Raw genomic sequence first — 18,396 nt, forward strand, 5'->3', positions numbered from 1 at the left:
TCTCAACTATTATTGCATGGTCACAAGACCAAATAACTTTGTTAAGAGACAATATCTTTTTGAAATATTATTATTGTATGGTCGCAACACCAAATACCTAGTGTGTACATGCACATACAAAATAACAAACATAACAAAAAAAAAAGTAAAACCAATATTTTCATCATTATTAGAAAAAGGGTCTACCTTATTTGTTTGCCGACTAAACATTGTGTATTTGGTGTTGTGATCATGCGAGATCATAGTGTTTTGGATGTTGCAGCTGCTGCAGTTTGATTGAATATCTAGATCTAACTGCACTAGATCCAACGCAATGCTTGCAAAAAATCTAAACTCATAAAAGTTCACTAAAATTTTATTACCTTTTAGTCTCAAAATTAGTCTTATAGGACATGAGCTTTGAGGATTCTTACATATAACTTTTTTTTTCATTATGTAATTTTTCCATTTATAGTTGGTTCCTCACTCTACATTCTTTCTATAATATCAAATTGGATCCTCTACAAGTACAATACTACAAAATTGTTAGACCTAAATACTGTTAGACCTAAATATAGTTGGTTCTAACCATCCTACCATAGTGGTCACACTACTATTCTATATATAGTGTTGCCAAGAATTAAGTTAAACTTTTATGTAGTCTAAAATAAGGTAATATCACTTGTCATATCACATGGTGCCGCCCTTAAGAATGTACTACTGTTTTTCCCAAATCCAAAGTAGGATCTACCATTACGTTCACACTTTTGACTAAATATACAAAATATTTAAAATGCAAAAAATACTAAAATCCAACCATAAATACCCAACACGACACACATGTTTCCTTCCCTCTAACTCTTCTTCTCTTTCCATTTTTCCTTTCCTTGTACGGTCACTTGACATGATCAAAACCATGTCTGATCCCCCACCAAATGAGTTTTTTCAATTCTATCATCAAAATTTCCCTAATCAAACCCCTCCTTACACTTCCATTACTACTAACACCACCCCTGCTTCAACTTTACCCCCTGAATCAACCATGATGAATCCAAGCTCACCAACCTCAGCCAGCAACTTGGGTCCATCTGAAGGCCGTGTGTCAAAGCCCATACGAAGAAGATCAAGGGCTTCGCGGCGAACGCCGACGACTTTACTTAACACGGACACTACTAATTTCCGTGCCATGGTACAACAATTCACCGGAGGTCCTATTGCACCTTTTGCAGCAGCAGCCACATCATCATCACCACCTAATTTCTCAACCCTAGCAGGCCTAGGGCTTGGCCCACGGGCTTCCCATCCTATGAATCAATCTATGATGTCTCATCCTTTCTACCAACAACAGCTTCAACAACAACAGCAGCAACAACAACAATATCAACAACACTACAATATGTATAGTGGCAACGTTAATACACAAGTAGGAGGAGATGATAACATGTTTTTTCAGAGAATAATGAGCAATCCAAGACCTTCAAACAATGATAATAATAATATTAATAATGTTGTTAGTGATCATATTCATGGAGGAGAAGGTGGTTTCTTTCCAAGAACTTCTTCTTCTTGAGATTCATCGATTATTATCTCTTGGTAGGAACAAGGATAGTGGTTTATTTTTCTTTCTTTTCTTTGGTCGCATGGGGTGGCGGAGGCATGAAAGTGACACGTAAATTAAAGCAGACGAATTAGGTTGCTAACTTGGCCTAAAATTGTTGACCAACCACTCTGCTATAATATTTTTTTTTTTTTTTTTTACACTATACTACTTTTTTTATTTTTTTATTTGTAGTCTTATTCTTATTATTAATTATTACTACTGTTTCTTTTTTAACTTTTGTAATAACTTTTAGGTTTTTGTTTTTGTTTTTTTGTGTGCACTAGGCTATGTTTCTTCTAGATCACTTTGCTTGGCGTTGCAAACACGTTTGTTTATTTATTATTACTCTTTCCATCCTATAATTACTTTGACATTTGCCAAAAGTATTTGTCCGAAATAGCAAGTGTATGAAGAATCATATTTAGTTTCTAATGTAACATTAATTGCTTTATTCTTCTTTTTTTTTTTGGGTCAAATTAATTGCTTTATTCTAATAGTAATGTTATATTCCTCAATCTCAAATTATTATATTTCAATTTACATATATATTAATGAGAATACATCAATAACTATCCCTAAAAAGAAATTAATAACTAATAATAAGATAATTTAATAAAAGAAATCTTTTATTTAATTATCGTTTTCAATCTTTAGTCTATGTTTTGTGAAATATCTTTCATCCCAAACTATAAGCCGTTACATCAATTAAAAAATACTCTCTTGTCCCAAAATAACTGAGTCTTTTGTTCATATTACACATATTAAAAAAATTTATGAAATATCTTTCATCCCAAATTATAAGTTGTTACATCAATTAAAAAAAGTATCCTCTTTGTCCCAAAATAACCGAGTCTTTTGTCCGTATTACATATATTAAGAAAAAATGTACTACCTCCGTCCTTAATTATAGGACCCTTTTGTATTTTTTTTTCTTTGTCTCTTTTTATAAGACACTTTTCAAATTTCAATGTACATTAATTATTTCCTTACCACTATATTCCAATTTATATTGCATATTTTTCTGCAATATACAATAAATACTCTATGAAAACATTAACTAATTCTCTTTCATAAAAGGGTAAACATGTAAAACAATAACAATTATCATCAAAATTAATTCAACAATCAACTTTCTTAATTCCCGTGTTTTTCTCAAAAGGGCTCTATAATTAGGGATGGAGGTAGTACATAAGTGAAAGAGAGAGAAAAATGATTAATGTTCTTGTCACGTATTGGTGCATTCACAATTATCATAACTGTAAAATAGAATATATTGAATTAGGAGTGGTAAAATATTAATTAGAGTTATAATTGAAAATAAAGTAAATAATATTGCATTGAAAAGTGAAACGACTCAATTATTTCAGGACAATTTTTTTTTGCAAATGACTTAGTTATTTTGGGACAGATGAAATAATTAATTCTGTACAAAAAAGAGAAATTAATAGTTATTTTAAAAAATTATCCTTCATTAATGGTATAAGAAAGATAAATTAAAGAATTAAAAATAAAGAGTGATAAATAGTTAAAAATAGTTAAGAGTATAATTAAAAAATAATAATATTTATGTTTAGTATAACTTATATTTTGTTTCAATTTTATTTTAAAATGACTGTGATTTTGTTTCAATTTTATTTTAAGATCGAAGAAGCAGTATTCATGTTGTGAAGCACTTTTTTCTTTACTAATCTTATCGTCAAGCACTTAATTTGTGGACTTGTTTCATTTCATTTCTTATTACTAGGAGTTATTTTTAAATTTGTTATATAATGGTATAGATTATTATTATTATTATTTGAAAAAGGTATACATTATTATTATTACTTACAAGGGTATGTGCTGACTTTTCCTATTCCACGAGCAATGACCACTCTATTTTTTTTTGGGTTAATTATGTTTCTAGTCCCTATAAAATAGCGACCTTGTAAGTTTAGTCCCTACTTAATTTTAATAGCATTTTTAGTCCCTATAAAAAAAAAATTACTTATAATTTTAGTCCCTGCTAAAACAAAGTTTGATTAATTATCCTTAAACTCTTAAATTTTTGAACGATTTTTTTGAGACAAGATTAGAACACTATGAAAGGTTCGTTTACTAAAATTTAGAATTTTCTGACATGAAATGAATTAAATATGAATTTTTTAAAACGACAAAAGTTAAAGATAAAAAGTAATAAAATCTGGATGTAGAAATCAAATTTTGCGATAATTTTTTGCGGACGAACTTTTAGTAATGTTCGAAACATGTCTGCAAAAAATTGTTCAAAAATTTAAGAGTTTAAGCATAAATTAAACAAATTTGAATTGAGTAGGGACTAATACTCAGTGCAGAAAAACAAAATTAGGGACTAAAAGTGCTATTAAAATTAAGTAGGGACTAAACTTACAAGGTCGCTATTTTATAGGGACTAAAAACATAATTAATCCTTTTTTGTTTGATGATGATCGATGATAATACAATTGGGACCCTTTTTTCATAAAAGAGATTAGCACATCAATGAAAAGTCATATATTAGTAGTACTATATAGATAGATTAAATAAAGTTACTTTAGCAGTTGGATATGTGGAATTTGCAAGCTATCCTTACCAAATTCCATTGACGTAGGTGACTGTGAGTCATAGCTAGGAGTACTATACTAATTAAACTTTCACTAAATCTTTTAATTAAGTTGACTCGATTTTCTTGTTGGTGCGTTCTACTTCCACACTCGTTACTACTTTAAAATTGTTTTGAGTGCTTTCGAACTCTTTGCTATTTACGTTCCAATTTTTTTTTAACAAACTAAAATGAAATAATATATTGGCGAACGACTCTCTCCAACAAAACTACCCCATATACAACCTAGGGTTAACCTACCAATGGTTAATATGGGAAGGAAGATCAGAATTTTTTGCTTTCATCTATAAAAAAGAAACAAAGTTAATTCTATCAAGCAATTTAGGTAACGTTTCAGTTTTTTGTCGGAAACAACATGAGTTGCGTTCTTTCTAAATAACTTAAACTGAAGTTACCAAACAATAATATATGCATGAGGTTCCTCAATCTTCTTATGAAGCTACACAACTTACTAAAATGGAGAGCAAAATCGATAATTGAAAGGAAATCACTTAAGAAACGCCCATTCATTGAAAAACAATAATCCAAATGCTTCCAAAATAATTACAACTGAAAAACAAATTCCCTTGACCATAACCTAAGATACATACAGTTGAATGTAGTTGAAGAATTGCGTGTACCTGGATTGTCCTTTGTAGCAATACGATTCCTAAAAAGGCGTCACCCAAAAATAGAGACATTTAAATGAACGGTTTTATTTTAAATGATATCCTGTAAAAATAGTCATGATTGAGAGCCTCTGATGTTGTCAACTACCGATAAACCCCTCGAACATTATAGATTTTGCCGGTCGATAGCTTCCACCACCAAAGTCATCAACACCATCCAGCAACACAATATTAGCAAGAAGAGTATAACATTCTCCCACATCTCCTCCTCCCATGTTTGCAAATCAATGACGCCGCCACTTGCAGCGATCACGCCCTAACCTCCACTTCCAGTAATTATTCATGTTTTCAATTAGTTTCTTAACAATTTACTAACATTTAATTTTGTCGTGTAAGCAAAAAAACATTTAATTTTGTCGAATTTAGATATTTATTTTCTTGTCTTTAATTTGCAGTAAATTTATCTACCGTCATTTTGATAATATGCAGTTTATGCTCTGTTGGCATTTCAAAGTTTGCTTTTGTTTAGTGTCCGGTTTCTATCATCTATGCATGTTTATCCTCTCATTATCAAAATGGTGACAGTCTAGATTTGTTTCCTTTTTCTTTTTACTTTTATTTTCCTTTTAAACTTTCATATAGATTAAACCATGCACACCAAGATTATGAGACTTATATTGAAAAAATGTTTAACAACGTACATTTGTTTTTTTTTTAATGAATTAGTAAAATTGGTTAATGAAACAACTCAAATCTTGTGCTAAAGCCATTCAAAAACAAATTTGTGCTACAAAAATTCATCTTAATATTAAAAAAAAAAGGTGACAAAAGAAAAAAAAATACAATTCACTGTATATATACAATAAAGATTATCAATTATTGTATTTGTGTCCCATGTTTGTGTTCAAATAGCATTTGCTGATTACCCATCTGGGATTAACCTAGTGGTTGAATTTGGAATTTTGGAGTTTGCTCATCTCAAGGTCTCTGGTTCGCAAGTGGACGGTGAAATTGATATTAGTCAGTTTTTAAATCGGATATCGAGTTTAAAAAAATTTGCATTTGCTGATTTGATCACAATAGCATAGATTATATATGTGTTATTGTCTTGATGTAAAAAAATAATTCGATGATCATCATTTTGAAAGTGACTCCTAGAATTCATATTCGTGAATCATGTGGGGATATATAGATTGCTAGTGCGAAACCACCGAAAGCAGCCTACAAGGATTAGTATTTGGCAACAAATGAGTATTATTGCCGTATTGGTATTGTATTTGATTTGTATTGGGGACTTTGCTAAGAAGTCATTTTCATTTGTACCCTTTTGTAATTGTAATTTTGTACAGCTCACACACAACACTATTCATTTTATTGATTTTGTAAAACTGATTAAAAAATATGAAAATAGCTCGAAACTGAATATTATTTGATATGTTTGAAAGTTTTTTTATGAAAGAAAAATGTTATATAAAGGGAATCTTAACCTCACGAATGCATCATGGCCTTTATTCCACTCAGCTACGTTTGGTTGACTGCCACCTTTTACTAAGATTTTTCGTAAATTTCATTCGGGTGCAATTTTTAATTAGTTACTTTCTAGTTCGCGATGCTTTCGTTGGAATTTTCTTCGTTCGTTGTGTTTAACAATGATGTTTGTAAAAACTTCGGATTAAAACGAATTTTGAATATGTTATTTTAAAACAACCCAAATTGAACCAGTTACATGTATACTTTAACACTTAGTTTCTTTTTTATTAGAATGATATATTATATTAATCTATTATTCTTTAGTTTTTAACTACTTAATATTACCTCTTTAAAAAAAAAACTACTTAATATTACCTATTAGTTTAATTATTTTTTTTACTATTTCATACACTTCAAAGATAATTGATCATTGTTATTTTATAATATTAATTTTTAATAAATCATAAGTTGTATTTTGCATTAAACATATTATTTTACTATATTTTTATAATATTATTATTAACAATAAAATTTACAATTCGAAATTTGAATGTTAAAAAACGATCTAAATTAAATTGTATTAAATTAGATAAGAAAGATCAACTTTTTAAAATTAGTCATTTAAAATTGAACCACATGTAACTTTATCTTTTATTCGGATAATATTTTATCTCAAAATGAACTACATCACGGACACACCTCTAATATTTATTGTCACACGTATTGATTGATGTGAAAGAGAAAGGGGGGTGTGGGTGGGGTGGAACTTGATAATGTGTTAATAAATTATGCATCCACACGAAATGTAAGTGTTTGACCCAAGAACATTTTGATGAGATGGTAAGAGATCTTTTCTAGCTTAATAGAGAGTTAGGTATATATTCAGCCGTAAAAATATAGGATTGTTAAATTTCTCAAGAGAAAAGATTTATCATCTATTGTGATCTTACTCAACTCGAAGAATTAATCTCTAATATTGCTATATATATCTTGTCATAATGTTATTTCCTAGTAATTTACTAAAGTATCAACATGAATATCTAAATAACTTTTATCCTTGTAGCGTTATTTTCAGTAAAAAAGAAAAAAAAAAGAAAAAGCTATGAAAGTTAGGTAGAGTCGATAATGTAGCTAATAGCTATAGTTTAATATAGATTGCTAGAGATTCTTAAAAACTACGGCACTCAAATCATGTCAACAAAAGTTGTCATTGTTAAGTGAATAATAATGAAGCTACTCGTCTTTTAGGGGAAATGTGCTCTCACCAGGAATCTATCACCTACAGTATTTGTTTTTGGTGAATACTAGGTGATTGTTTTGTACTTGTACGTACGTAAGAGTAGAAATATATCAAACATGCCTGTTTTATTTCCCAAAGTTAAGACCTCAGCTAAGTGTTAGAATTTTATTCCCTCTAATTTAACTAACTAGTGTGTAACCCGTGCCGATGCACGGGTTGACTGAACCGGTGTGACAGTTACAGACTAATGCGCCAAGATCTTCAAGCATAAATTTGGCAGCATACTCAAGCGACAACGAATGTGCAACAATGGCGCAGTGTCAAATATATTTCGAAGCTATAGTTTGAATCACACAGCCGAATAATTAAAATCAAAATAACACGTACTGTACCAAAACAATTAACAGTCAAACCATAATTAGAAACTTGCCATAAATATAACGACAAAGAATAGGAAAGTACAATGGGGTTACGGACCACATTCCTTACAATTAATAGCAACTAATCACGACACAATTTGTAAAGTTAAACATAACTTTTATTCTACATAACATTGTCACGACCAAATTATCTTTTAACGCAGAACACTTAACATTAGAACTACAACAGCGATTCTTCAGTACAATGAAATATCTTCAAAGGACGATCTCCACTGTAAAGAATTCCCAGTCACATTCATCCGGTACAACCCCACAAGAACAAAAAGTCAACTGAAACATTCATTATTCTTTGAGTACACTACATCTTTACCTGAACAATATCAAATAGAGTACAAATTTAGTATATACACATTTTTTTTTTTTTTGCAAGAGCATAACACATATAAAAACCACTATAAACAAATAACGTAAAAAAACAATGACCAGCACAGATACCACTTACGACCTTCTTCACAATTGGATCAAAATTTGAAGGAATTAGCATTTGCCGACATAACATGCCAAGAAATTTGTGTGTAGTCAAAAGATAGTAAACATTTCTTGGATTCTCTTATTTTATAGCTTAGGTAAAATAACTTATACAAATAGATAGTTTATTAAAAAACAGTATATAAAGATACAAATTTTGTTAGAAAATTAGTAAAAACTTATTTATTTATATAAACTATTTTTCATATATTCAAAATAGGTTAAAACCAAACTGAGATACTCACAAAAAAATTAAAAGGATATAAGTTTATGTGTGCGTAAGTCTTGTGTCTTTGTATATGTGCGTCTAAAAATTTATGATAGCTTGGAGCCGAAAAAAACAAATAATAATACTTTTAAAATAGTTAAATAATTAATGTATAATTTTATATGTGCCTAAATATGTTTTTTTTATGAGAAGTATTTCTTCTAATTTAGAAGAGCAAAATGTGCATTTTAATAAGAAAATTGTTTACTGTCAAAAAACAAATAAGAAAATTGTTCTTCTCCCTTTTGAAATTGCTAATTCCTTTGATTTATGGGAAGTTAACTCACGCTCGACATTTTTTTATCGTGAGTTAACGCACGCTGACACTTTTAAGATTGGTTGAACTGATCTAAAAAATGTCAACGTTAATTTATTACCGCTGAAAAATGTCGAACGTCAATTAACTCCGTTAGATCAAAGAAATAAGCAATTTTAAAAAGGAAAAAAAAACAATTTCCTTTTAATAATGCTATGTTTTATCTCCCGATCAAACGCATAGCCTCTTTAATTACTTTTCCAATGTATTTTGAATCTAAGTCAACTGCTTTCTTTATTTCTTAACTGAACCATTTTTTGTTACATCACTTTTCACAACACTTTCTCAATCACTTTATTTAATGAGTTCATTTATCAAGCAACAATGATATTTGACAATATAGTAGATTAAATATAGTTATTAAACTCATAAAAATATGAATAGGTCCAAAAGTTCTGGCTTATCATGTAAAAATGTCAAAATTGTTAAGTTAAATGACGTAATTAGGGTTCGAATATCAGCTCATCCACTTGTGTGTTGAGTTTTCAAGGTCATTACCATTTTTTCCTTTGATACGTGAAAAAATAAAACAACTTACTGGATGAGGCAGCCTGAGATGAACATGAGGCATGAACCGCAGAACTTTGCCCCCTTCGAATTCTTTTACACACTGCAAAAAACAATCACAATATACACACATATATGTGTAAGTTACATCATAATCAACAACATTAACTGAATTTTTAGACAAAATAAAAGAATAATTCAATACAATAAGAACCCATCAAACCAATACTATGTATAACTCACATCCACGTTGAACACCAACAGTGGCAACAACAGCCGATGGATTGCTTCTCTTCGCTCTAAGTTTCTCCCTCCTATCAAGTCGCCTTTGTCTTGCCTCATTTGATCTTAAAATTGGATTCTGGTACTCCATCGAACTCAAAAGGTTGATATCACTCCTCACAAAAGTTGAAAAACTAATAATATGCAGGTTGGCATCGCATCCTCTGTGAGGTTAGTGAAGAAAGTGCAAAAGGCTGGCACTCAAAGGTGGAAACCCATGACAATCCCCTCATATATTTATAGAAAAAGAAACAGACACAAAGAAACAAATTGGCTCATAGTCTAATATTTCAATAGAAATTGTCATTGGTTTCTTGGCTAACACTCACATTCCCCACGTGACTCCACTTGTAGAAAATGGTAGAGGACAAAAATCCACAACTTGCACAATGACTTTGAAGCATGGACATAGGACAGAAGGACAACAAACAAAAGTAACCACCCCACCTGATTCTACCATTCTAAGCTTGAAAAAAAAATGGCCCCACCATATAGGAGACAAAGGAGCACCTAACATGGCTTTGCAGACCACAGAGCAAGTTGTTGAACTTCTTATTACCAAACAAAGTCCCCCAAAATCAAATTGTACCTCAGAGAAAACTACACACTTGACTCTAATTTCTTCGACAATTCCACGACATTAATCTCATGTACTTTCATACCTTGTCTTAAATTATAGATTAAACATACACAATTAAAATGGCTGCAACTTTGTCTCTTACATTACACTAATGTAGACTACACAATGCTGAATTTTCAACAAAAAAAAAAAACCATTGTCTCCGAGGGTAAAGGAAGAAGATAGTCAGAGCCTAATCCATTTGAACCTACATTAGTGATTGATCTTTCTCTAATGAATTATGGTGTAGATCAAATAATGTAAGTGAGACCATTAAAAATTTAAATAAGCACAATTAGAATAAGGACTGTTACATTCACCAATGTGTATTAATCAAATAATGGCAGTGATAATGCACGATGCAGGCTAAGATTGTTGTCATTTTTGCTGGTGTAATACGTTGAAGTGATCTAAATTGGTCCATCTCTACCCTTGCTTCATCTGGTAAAAAACCCTCACCTTTGTGAGAACACAATTCATCCATATTAAGGTTGACATAGATAGTTTAAAAAAATGCCTCAAGCGTAATGTCCATTAAAATCAACAATAGAAATTAAGCACTTGTTGAAATCAATTACATCTATTTAATACCAAATACTATATTGTGTCATTGTAGCATTTGTAACATTCATGATCCAAATGTAGGATTTTGGACATTGCATAAGCAACGACATTTCCTAGTTTTGGTACAAAACAATCTCCAAACATATGAATTAATAACAAAAAAACTTCTAGCAAAGGTTTGATGCGGATCCTACAAATATGGTTAATCCAAGTGTATTTCATACTATAATATATTATCGTTTACGTCGAACAAAGTACTAATATACTTCCAATTTTGTCATTCATAGATTACATAAATTTAATTAGCTAACTCTTACTTCACCCTGCAGCTCCCCAAGCCATAGAATGAATTCAAGAGAAGAGTATGAGGTAGATGAAAAATGACTGCCGCTGAGAATGGAGTGGAAAATTTGGATACGGAAAATCAACAATCAACAGTCCTATATTCAACAAAGTGATTTCTTCAAATATAGATAAAATTCAAATGAAAGGGGTTCTTAACAAATAAATGTATCAAAAAGGATAAGCAAAAATAAATTAAACTCTTTCGAATCTATGGCCAAATCCAACTAACAACAAAGATACAATACACAGACTATGATTCATGATTGTGATATGAGAAGAGCATCAATTGCATCAATATCAAATAAAATCATTAGAGAAATGCCAAGGAATCCATAGTGGATGATTCAAATAATGCCTACAATTAATTAAGAATCAATAGCCAAGAATTGTGTACTATCTTATTGATTAATTAAGAATCAATAAGATTCTCTACTGTAGTTAAAAGCTTTTAATTCTCCATGTTGAACTCAATTCATTTAGTAAATAAAGCAAAGAATAAAGCTAGTTAGAAAAAGGCAATAGTTGGGCAGTTAAAAGAACATCACAATAAGTTGAAATGAAGTACATAGTAAAGATAAGTTTTTCAGGCACACCAAATCATTTCGGTCAAAATTACCATCTATGATTTAGGTGACTACATGACTATAACAGCAACATTAAAAACATGCTTCAAAAACCACACCTGAGACAGATCCAATCTGTATCAGGCCAAAATTCTGGAATTCCTATGTTAAAGTGAATGTGTATAAAACAATATATAAATTAGGCTCAGAAAAAGATTAAAAAGAATGAAATGTTTACTATCATTCTAAAAACTATCATTCCAATATTAAGAAAAGAAGGGGAAATAACTAATGCTAACAACAGGCATTGATGAGAAGTGCCAAAATATGCAGATTATCATTGAGAATAATGAGAAACAAAGATGCAAGTAGCAATGATAGGTATTTTGAAATTTGAATTCATGTCCAGTACTACATCTGACCATGAATGTTTCATATTTTATTTATTTATTCTTTATCTAACTAATGTGAAAATATTGGGGAGAAGAGATTCTTACCAACATTATCAAAAGCCAATGGCAGCATTTCATGAAGGGTCAGAAAAGCCATAAGTCCACCAATTGTAATCAACATAGAACCAATGACCAAATGCTAAAATACGTCTTGATCAATTTTAAAAAACCATTGCATGACCTCTCTTCTGAATAGAAGTTAAATACATCTTGATAATGTGTAAATGCTGTCAAATAATGGACAGAAAATAAACAATCAATTTTGCAAGCTCAAAAAAACAAAACTACATCGGAAAAGGTGTTTAGATAGAGTTTAAAAAACATGGAATCAAGTTATCTTGATTAAAGTTACCATCAATTTTTCACATCCAAAGTTACCATCTCCAAATTCAAAACATGGAATCAAGTTATCTTGATCAAAAGTAGATAGAGTTTACCCAATAATAGAGATTGCTTGTTCATAAGGGTTTTGACCACTTCCAATGCGAAGTAAACGTTTTCAACTGAATGAACTCTTCCCTGAAAAAGTGAAGTATATACTTTACCTTAAAATTCATAAAATAAAAATAAAAATTCAAGCATAAAAATGTAAGCAAGAGATAACACCTGTCCAGTCATTGCTCTTTGTGAAATCAATGCCAACAATGAGATTAGAAGATTCCAGCCTAGAATCTGCAAGAGCAGCAGTAACCTGTGTTCAATTCACTTCATTATTTGACAATAATAATGTGTACTTTGTCTTGGGGTTCCAAAAAAGATTATGGGCCCGTTTGTTTTAGATTTAAAACGAACAGACTTTTCTTTGTATTTCTAAAAATGGATTTTTTGGAAATTTAATCAAAAATAGTAGAAATAATTTTAAGCTCATTTGGTATAAGTTAAAAAAGAGATTTCGACATTCACTAACTTAAATATTAATTGTTCGAGATTTTACATAGTAAAAATTGCATATTTTTTCAAAATGACATCTTTCAAAAATGATTTTTATGAAAAGCTATTTGAAATAGCTCCGTATGATGTGAACATGCTCTGAACTCCCTAACACCAGCCTTAAATTGTGGTTAAGCAATTTCCTATATGGCCAAGCAACTCACAAAAACATTACCATGTGACTGTTTTTTTAATTGATCTTATACCAAATGAAATGGTCACTGGATAAATTAAAAAATTCTTAATTATGTTGACTTTTCTCAATTGATGTAATGAAACAAAATTAGGATTGTAATCTTTTTATTCAGCGTTTGAAAGTGTCATTTTTTTGGTTAATCATGGGTGGAAGAACTCTATTATTCCTACTCTTCCTTTTCAGCTATTTGTTAGTTGTTGTGGTAACAAAAACATCAAATACTGATTGTAAGCTCTTAATCAAAATTCAACCCAAATTCATAGAAACCATTGACAAACTTACACATAAACTCAACAACAGATACAAAACTGCAAACAAACAGAAATCAATAACAATAATCAATACTACCTTATCATCAATGAGAACCATCTCTATGGAATTGGGCTGCTCAGGATTCAAGAAGCTTGGCACCTCCCACAACCTCAGAACCCTAACCTTAAGCCGCCATCCCTCCCTACCAGGTGATACAGCAGACACTGAATCAAATGAGTTCTCCATTGCAGACTTCGACATCAAACGAAACAGCAAACCCTCCTCACAGAAAGAAATTGCGAATTGTGAAAGTGAGTAAAACAACCGTAACATGCAGGTATTTAAAGACATCAAAAAGGGGCAAAACGGGAATACGAACAAAGACCAAAACACAGACAAAGCAGAATAAATTTGAATTCAGGGAGGCAAACTCTGACACCAAAGCAGAATCAATTTGAATCTAGTGAGGCAAACATGCAACTTACCAAAAGAAGATCAAACTCAAAAATCCTGTCTCCCCACAAAAACCCTCTTTTGCGCCGATTCAACACATAAGGACAAACCAATGCCACTCGTGCACGCCATCCTCAATCCGATGCAAACGGAAGTACGCAATAGAAAGTAGAAGATACACAATCCCACTGGAATTTGAGGATGAACAGGTAGAACTCGGCAAATTTGGCTAGTATCTCTTGTAAGATTTATTGATATAAGCCTTTTTAAGGTTTAACTTGTGTGTAAAAATCGATCAAGTCATAACTTTCAACCGGTTTTTTTTAAGCAAGTGAACAATTTTGTATTAGAGATATATAGTTTAGGCTACAAGTAGTATTAGTCCTATTAGTATATATAGCTGTAACCTCCCCATAAGTGGGTAACTTTCTCATTTGCAATATTCATTTTTCCATCAATACAAAGAATTGGTTAAGCTTTTCTCTCCTTCATCAATGGATGCCATGTTTCCTAACATGGTATCAGAGCTAATCTGGTATCCTCCTTGAAGGATTTTTCCGCTGCATTTTCTTGAGAAAATTTAATTTTCTCACATCATTTTCACTTTCCTTTTCTTGCTTCATTTCTCGTTTTTTTTTCTTTCTCTTCGACTCAATTTCTTGTAAGTCTTGATTCGGTTTCAATTCTGTTCCTTCTCATGTCAATTTTCGTTTACATTCAGCGAATTTCATCTTTCGTTTTCCTTCTAATCAATTGTGTTCGATTTGTTTGATCGGTTTCTTGTTTGCTCTGTTCTATCGATTTCGTGTTCGATTTTTTCTCATCATTTCCTCTGTTTTGCATCATTTTCCTTGATTCTATCAATTCGGTCACAATTTCTTGATCGGAATCCACGTTCTGATTCAATTTCATCATCGTCGAATTCTGTTTCAATCGTAATTTGTTCATGTATTTTTCCCCAATTTCTAGGGTTTGTGATTTCAATTTCCAACACATCTCAGTTTAATTGAGTCGTTCAGTTCATGATTCTTTGATTCCTCCTTGATTTTCCTTTGTTCGATTCAGTTTTCTTTTCACATCCAGTTTTCACCTTTAAACTTTCCTTCCATAATCGAAACTTGATATGGTTCTGGAGCTTCAGGTTTTGGCTTCAAAAGAGTCAATTCCTTCACAGTTTGGATCTCGAAAATCTGTTATCGATCTTGTTTTTTTGGTTTGATTGATCGAAATCGCTTGATTTGTAACACAATTTGTAATCTCGTAATCAACTTGCTTTGAGATTTGAGTTCGACGAAGTCGACGATGGCTTCTTGATGGAACTGCAGTTGCGAGAGTTGTGGTGAATTCAGAATTCTTGGTTCACTATTGTAAAGAGTCTGGATTCTTGAGGTCTTTGTTTTACTAGTTTGCAGAATCTGTGTTTGATTCTTCAATTTCAGCAACACGGTTTTGGTATTCGTCAAATGCTTCATTTCAGAAGTTCCTTTCAGAATCTGTGCAGACACACTTGCTTCATGCTTCTATTATTTCTTGCGCAAGCTCATTTCAGAATCTGGTTTCAGGAGCTCATTTCAGAAGCTCATTTCAAAAGCTGTATTCAGAAGCTGTTTGGTTCAGAAGCTGTTTGGTTCAGAATCTGTTTGGTTCAGAAGCTGTTTGGTTCAGAAGCTGTTTGTTTGGTTCAGAATCTGTTTGGTTCATAAGCTGTTTGGTTCAGAAGCTGTTTGGTTCAGAATCTGTTTGGTTCAGAAGCTGTTTGGTTCAGAAGCTGTTTGGTTACCTAATGCTTGCTTCTGGCTTTCTTCATCAGTAGTTTTGTGTATGCACAATTGTGCTAGTTTTTGGCAGATTGTCTTTACCACTCGGCTCCCTTCCTCTATGAGCTCTACATGGCACTTTCATGCCATTGGTTTTGTATTTGGTGAGGTTTATGATTTTGGCTCAGTTTTGGATTGTTGGAAGATTCTTGGATTGATTACTTTTTCTCGGTTTCTTTGTCCTGGATCGTTATTTGGAGTGCTTCATTATTGGAAGCATTGGTTTTGGCCTATGGTTTGAATGCATCAACATGGTTTTGTTTTCTATGATTTGAAGACACATCACATGGCTATGCATCTCTATTGGCTTGCATTTGGTTGGCTCGGCATTGGAAGGGCATCACTTTTATCTTTGGAACCTTGGTCTTGTATATGACCTCCTTCCATTGTAGACTATGGCTCTTCCTTGCACTTCTTTTCTTGTCTTGTGCTTCTGTTCATGATGGTTAAGACATGTTGATATGCTTCCGTCATGAATGGTTAAGCGTCGTTTGCTTCTTGTGCTTCTGTCTTGAGTGATTGAGAACTCTTGATGGTTAAGCGTTGTGCCTTAATTGGCTTTGTTGATATTGGCTTCTACCGGATGGTGGTTAAGCGTTGCTTTGATGCCTCTTCCTTCAATTGGTTCAACCTTGAGTTGTGATCGCTTCTTGTTGGATAAGCACTTGTTTGATGACTTTGTTTTTAGCCGATGTGTTTCCGGCATCTTTCCTTGTATTTTTATTTGCTTGATGTCTTTCCTTGTATTTTCTCATTTCAAGTTGGAAGTGTTTTGAGCACCTTCCAACTTGAGGGGGACTATTAGAGATATATAGTTTAGGCTACAAGTAGTATTAGTCCTATTAGTATATATAGCTGTAACCTCCCCATAAGTGGGTAACTTTCTCATTTGCAATATTCATTTTTCCATCAATACAAAGAATTGGTTAAGCTTTTCTCTCCTTCATCAATGGATGCCATGTTTCCTAACATTTTGTGTTTATTGAGCAACCAACTTAACTTGTAAAAGCTTGACACCGCATTTAAAATCCTTTTTGGTCTCGATTGAGGTCATAGGATAGAAATTAAGTCCACATCTATTAAGTTATAGGTTAAACGCCAAGTATTGATGTAGGCCAACGTGTATACAATTCAAAAAAAAAAATATAATAAAAATCCATTATGCAAAATAATCAAAACAAGAATAAAGATTTTGTATGTGGATAATCAGCCATATAATGATATAACCATTCAACCTCAAATCACAAATGTCAAAATGGAATCAAATATTTACATGTGCTGATGAAAGCATCATAATGAATTTTCCTACAACCTTTGAATCAAATTAAACAGGATTTTCCTACCTCTCATCTCCCAACTATTGCTATCTTTTAGCTTCTTAGAAGATTGATTGAGATATCCACTAGGACAGTCTTATTTCTACATGGAAAACCAAGGTAAACGATTCCGATTCAAAATCACAGATAGACCACACCACTCAAATAGTCAAGAGAAGAAAGGAAAAACATAAAACCTGGAACTGGTCAAGAGAAGGATAACAACCTCTTAACTCCAATATTATTACATTCAAACCCAAAATACAAGCCAGTCAAGGAAATTACACTGGGCAGTATATAAATATGGGCTGTGCCAAAATACTCACAGAACATCTCTAATCTCTAACAAATGGGTGGCTCTAATGTTAGTGTCTAATTGATCATGGAAAACAGAAATTAAACCAGTCGGTAATGAAATCATATAGAGCCTATAATAGGTTAATGGGTTTTGCTAACCGAGGAATCTATAAGTAGAAACTTTGTCTACGAAATACAAGTTTTTATATTTTGTTTTAGCAATAATTACACAATGTTTATTGCAAAGTAAAGTTACTTATTTTAGTACTTTAATCAATGCTCCAAAGACACTCATTAGGATTCTCCTAGGTTAATTAGCGGCAAGAATGAGACAACCATTTCAACCACAGTGAATAACTAAAGGTTTAGACATTTCATCAATTTTGCCAAAATAGAAGTCGAAATATAATAGAAGAAAGGGTACGTTTGAAGCATAGGTTAGATATTAAAAGGTAGTAGAGCTTAAATACTCGTATAAAACACGAGTTTAACCCAAAATGACCGGATGCAGTATCATCAAAATGTGCAGAAATTAAATCACTCCACTACAGCTCAAGAAAATACATTTAACACCATTCAATCATGTTCAAAGTATATTGCAAACACACAGTACAAGATAGTGTCTCATCAAAGCTGGTGCCAGTGTCATCCTTCTCATCACTATTCATCATCATTGCATTGCTCAATTTTAATGAAGTGGCAAATGAGAGCACGAAGCAGTACATGAAGAGCTCTACTAACTCTCTTCTAGTAACCCTACAAATATTTAACATCTCATTTTGCTGTTTTGCATAAAC

At 31.9% G+C, this 18,396-nt stretch overlaps 2 protein-coding genes across 27 annotated transcripts; one reads left to right on the plus strand and one right to left on the minus strand.

Annotated features, from left to right (window-relative positions):
* Positions 1 to 821: 821 nt before the first annotated feature.
* LOC146940620 (uncharacterized) lies at positions 822 to 2,035 on the plus strand. Its single transcript, XM_085754305.1, has one exon. It carries the CDS (start codon positions 884 to 886, stop codon positions 1,547 to 1,549), a length of 666 nt encoding a protein of 221 aa, XP_085610431.1. The 5' UTR covers positions 822 to 883; the 3' UTR covers positions 1,550 to 2,035.
* Positions 2,036 to 7,914: 5,879 nt separating this feature from the next.
* Positions 7,915 to 14,410, minus strand: LOC146940621 (uncharacterized). 26 transcript variants are annotated; one of them, XM_085754310.1, is made up of 9 exons: positions 14,202 to 14,410; positions 13,813 to 13,918; positions 12,945 to 13,029; positions 12,776 to 12,857; positions 12,384 to 12,565; positions 11,296 to 11,418; positions 9,757 to 10,855; positions 9,545 to 9,616; positions 7,915 to 8,264 (listed from the first exon to the last, which is right to left on the minus strand). In XM_085754310.1, exons 7-9 carry the CDS (start codon positions 9,884 to 9,886, stop codon positions 8,221 to 8,223), a joined length of 246 nt encoding a protein of 81 aa, XP_085610436.1. In that variant the 5' UTR covers positions 9,887 to 10,855; positions 11,296 to 11,418; positions 12,384 to 12,565; positions 12,776 to 12,857; positions 12,945 to 13,029; positions 13,813 to 13,918; positions 14,202 to 14,410; the 3' UTR covers positions 7,915 to 8,220. The 26 variants fall into 25 exon arrangements, 5 of the variants coding, with proteins under 5 accessions (XP_085610436.1, XP_085610435.1, XP_085610433.1 ...); XR_015032072.1 differs by lacking the exon at positions 11,296 to 11,418 and having other exon boundaries at positions 12,945 to 13,010; positions 13,813 to 13,995; XR_015032080.1 differs by lacking the exon at positions 11,296 to 11,418 and having other exon boundaries at positions 12,945 to 13,010.
* Between the last annotated feature and the right edge of the window lie 3,986 nt (positions 14,411 to 18,396).

This window comes from Medicago sativa, chromosome 3 (assembly GCF_051527215.1).
Source record: "Medicago sativa cultivar Bolivia chromosome 3, Bolivia_mono, whole genome shotgun sequence".
Classification (NCBI taxonomy): domain Eukaryota; kingdom Viridiplantae; phylum Streptophyta; class Magnoliopsida; order Fabales; family Fabaceae; genus Medicago; species Medicago sativa.

Bases quoted from the DNA above. Each gene is read 5' to 3' on its own strand.
- LOC146940620 (XM_085754305.1), top strand. From the start codon at position 884: ATGATCAAAACCATGTCTGATCCCCCACCAAATGAGTTTTTTCAATTC.
- LOC146940621 (XM_085754307.1), bottom strand. From the start codon at position 14,067: ATGTCTTTAAATACCTGCATGTTACGGTTGTTTTACTCACTTTCACAA. The intron at 12,858-12,944 runs GTGTTATCTCTT...TCACTTTTTCAG, and splicing joins AAAGAGCAATGACTGGACAG to GGAAGAGTTCATTCAGTTGA. The intron at 11,419-12,775 runs GTAAACTCTATC...TGTTGAATATAG, and splicing joins CAAGCAATCTCTATTATTGG to GACTGTTGATTGTTGATTTT.